Source organism: Fukomys damarensis, unplaced genomic scaffold, assembly GCF_012274545.1.
Source record: "Fukomys damarensis isolate Sample0158 unplaced genomic scaffold, DMR_v1.0_HiC HiC_scaffold_5, whole genome shotgun sequence".
NCBI classification, from domain to species: domain Eukaryota; kingdom Metazoa; phylum Chordata; class Mammalia; order Rodentia; family Bathyergidae; genus Fukomys; species Fukomys damarensis.
In genome coordinates this window covers 75,167,298-75,170,597 of record NW_022900917.1, presented here as the reverse complement: position 1 = coordinate 75,170,597, position 3,300 = coordinate 75,167,298, and the positions used below count along the sequence as shown (strand labels likewise).

General features: G+C 38.8%; 1 protein-coding gene across 2 annotated transcripts in view; it reads right to left on the bottom strand.

Annotated features, from left to right (window-relative positions):
• The window catches only part of Phf20l1 (PHD finger protein 20 like 1), a 68,577-nt gene that overhangs the window by 18,838 nt on the left and 46,439 nt on the right, over positions 1–3,300 (bottom strand). For both annotated transcript variants that reach the window (XM_010629583.3, XM_010629584.3), the window contains 2 exons: positions 2,370–2,426; positions 1,118–1,225 (listed from right to left, as the gene is read on the bottom strand). In XM_010629583.3, the coding sequence (XP_010627885.1) occupies positions 1,118–1,225; positions 2,370–2,426 (165 nt within the window). The remainder of the gene's footprint in view (positions 1–1,117; positions 1,226–2,369; positions 2,427–3,300) is intronic.

Here is a 3,300-nt window from a genome sequence, read left to right as displayed (position 1 = left end):
CTTTTTTTTTTTTTTTTTTTGGTTTTTTGAGAAAGGGTCTCACTATGTAGTTGAGACTGAGCTGGATGGAACTCTATGTAGCCCAGGCTGGTCTCGAACTCACAGCGAACCTCCTGCCTCAGCCCCCCAAGTGCTAAGATTACAGGTGTGTGCCACGACGCCTGGATTCTGGACTTATTCCTTTTTTAAACTAAATACATTTTAATAGAAAACAAAATGCAAAGGGACTCTTCAGAAGTCAGAACCTCTTCCCATAGCCTGGACCCAGAGACTGGCCATGTGCTCTCTGCAGGAGAGCCAAGCTGTCCTGACCACTGCTGTCTGGCTCCAAAATTCAGCTCTTCTGTCTCACAATTCACTCCAAGTTATTCCATACTGCAATTTTTTTTTTTGTGCATGTTCTTTTTCACTTTGAAAATTACATCCTATGATTCTGTGCTACAGTATTCGTGTTAGAAATTTTCACACACATATTTCACTATTTAGAGCCTATAAGCAACATACTCTTCATCCCCCAAAACAACACAAAGGCAGCTTAAAAACTATGAAGGATAGGTAAACATCTCCAATCACATGATCCATTATTATACATTTTTGCTCTCTTTCATTTTATTTTCTTTTTCCACGAAAACTGTTTTACATGGTCAGTGTTTAGATTCACCCACATACTGGGCATCTCGGACCTTCCCTCTTCCTCATCTTCCTCCTTCCTTCAAGTACATCCTTTAGGATTTCATTTAGAGGCAGATTGTCATTAACAAATTCTGCTGGTTCCTCAAATTTTTCTAACATTTCCTTTATTCCTCCTTCAATTCTGCAAAGTTACTTTAAGGGACTCTGTAATTAGAGATTGCTTCCTTTGTTATGGTGAAGGTGCTTGCTCAGAGCATGCAGTTCACCTCAGTGGTAGATAAAAGTGTCAAGCAGCTGCCACAATTAACCTATTAACCCTATACACCACAGCAAAAGAGAGTTTTATGTTTCTGAAATTACAAGACAAAGTAAAGCTACCAGGCTGGACTGTAAGAACAATGGGAATTTGCATTTCAGAGAAAGAAAAAAAAGAGAGGTGAGAGAACTTCAGAATAAATGGGACTAACCTACTATGTTTACTTACCATGCTGCTTGGATTTCTTTTTCTTTTTCTTTTTCTTCTTCTGTTTTGGTTTGTAGTGATCTTTATCTCTCTTCTCTTTCCTTTCCTTATCCTTTTCTTTTCTCCTACCTGAATGATAAAAGCAAACACTTCAGTAATCCTGCGTGACCCTGAGCTGTTCCTCTGTGGGTAACCCTAAAAGGCAGCATTCATATTTTCATCAGCTATCACAGTCACCTGCCCAGGTGGATGGAGTCAATTAAACTGCTCAAGTCATGAGTCTGGAAGTCCTGTTTAGCTTATTGGACTATAAGAGGGGATCTTCATTAGCAGTGTTGAGAAATCCCAACTCCTGACACCTTAAAGTTAACACAGACAGCAGTTAAAACCTTTAAATGAGTAATATACTCAATTTCCTAATGTGGCATGTAGTTAAACCCCATGATTTAAAAAAAGACCTCAATGAGGAGAATTGGCATTTCCATACATAATTTACTATGAGAATATATAAGGTTTTTGTAAGTAGACTTTTCTTCCTTGAGAAAAAAGTATTTTTTAAAAGTCAAGGCAATTCATAAATAACTACTTTGGTCTTTTGACACTCCTTGTGTATGTAAGAATGAAGGAAAGGAATATGAAAGATTTCAAACTTATTTTCCTAAAATTTTAAAGCATTTTTTCTTCAAATCGTATGTACTTTAAAGAAAATAAATGGGTATCCTAGAATATTTTTCAAATTAAGTCATCACATATATTCTAGTAGCTACTGTTCCAACTCAGCGTGATTTAGTTCACAATTTGTCAACCATAGTTAATCCAGTTTGAGAGACACGAGTTCTGACTGGCTAAACTAAAGAATATTTAAGACTATCACCCATTAGTTCATGATTGCTAATTATTATAGCACAAAAAATAGAAAAGGTGGAAAATTTCAGTAACTTTTTCATAAGGTATACTAAAAAAGAAAGTCCATCTTCTAAGTATAAACAATATTATGTGAAATTTAGTCTGAAACAGTCAGAATTTCAATTAGGAGTGTTCAGAAACATGGAAATGTTTTGAAGAGAGCCAGAGACAACTGTGACAAAAAGCGCACACAGAACTACAAGATGTGCACGGGATGGGCAGTGCATCTGCAGCTGCCTGACGCTGATAAGCAACGACACAGACAGGCACATACAAAGCAGCGCAAAGGCAAAGGAGCAGACACACTCTGTCCCCCTCTAGGCCAGGCTTTCCGGTCTTTTGCTTAAAGATTACTTTCTGTTCATACCAAAGGTAGTTGAGCTTTTTTCTTCCAATTTCACTTTTTTTTCTGTTTTCGAGATTCCTGTGGGTTAAGGGGAAAAGAAGTATGTTTCATTAGAAAAGATTAAACACATAGGATAGTGTTTTCAATTACAATAGTTGACAAAACTATACTATATATTATAGTTCAAACAATGAGAGTGTGCTTGCAGAGGCCGGATCAGAAGCAGCACCTGACAAGGTCACTGCCTCCAGCCTCCTCCAGGGCTCAGACCTCCAGGGAAAGCTAGAGCATGAAGCCTGGGATGTCCTGAGTTTGGGAGACAGACTGAGCAAAGGAACAGCCTTCTTCAGCAGCTTTCCCTGTCTGGAATGTGTGTTGCCAGTCCCTAGGGAATGTGGAAGACAAACGCAGGCCTATGGAGCAGTACTCTAGGACCCAGGGGACAGATAGCACAGTGTTAGAGCCAGCTGTCACATATTCCTGTGGTTCCCAAACCTTTAGATTTTATAAGTGGTCAGGGCCGGGGATTTATCTCAGCAGTTCAGTGGCCTGCCTCACAAGCGCAAGGACCCAAGTTTGACCTCCGGTACCAAAAAACAAAGATGATAGATTTTATAAGTGGTCAAATTACAAAAGCAAAACTGGGAAACTAACAAAGGGTTGCCAATGTTTTAAGCAGAACAGGATAATATAATAAATATTCAGATACACATTACAGGCAGAACTTTTAAAAATATCTACCTACAAACAGAGAAACAAAATAGACCTATTCTGGAATTCAACAAAAAGAACATACTCGGTTTTATAAGAAATTTACTAATGCCTGTAATCCCAGCATTCGAGAGGCTGAGGAAGGAGGATTGCTGTGAGTTCGAGACCACCCTGGGCTACATAGTGAGTTCGAGGTCAGTCTCAACTACACAGTAACACCCTGCCTCAAAAAACCAAAAAA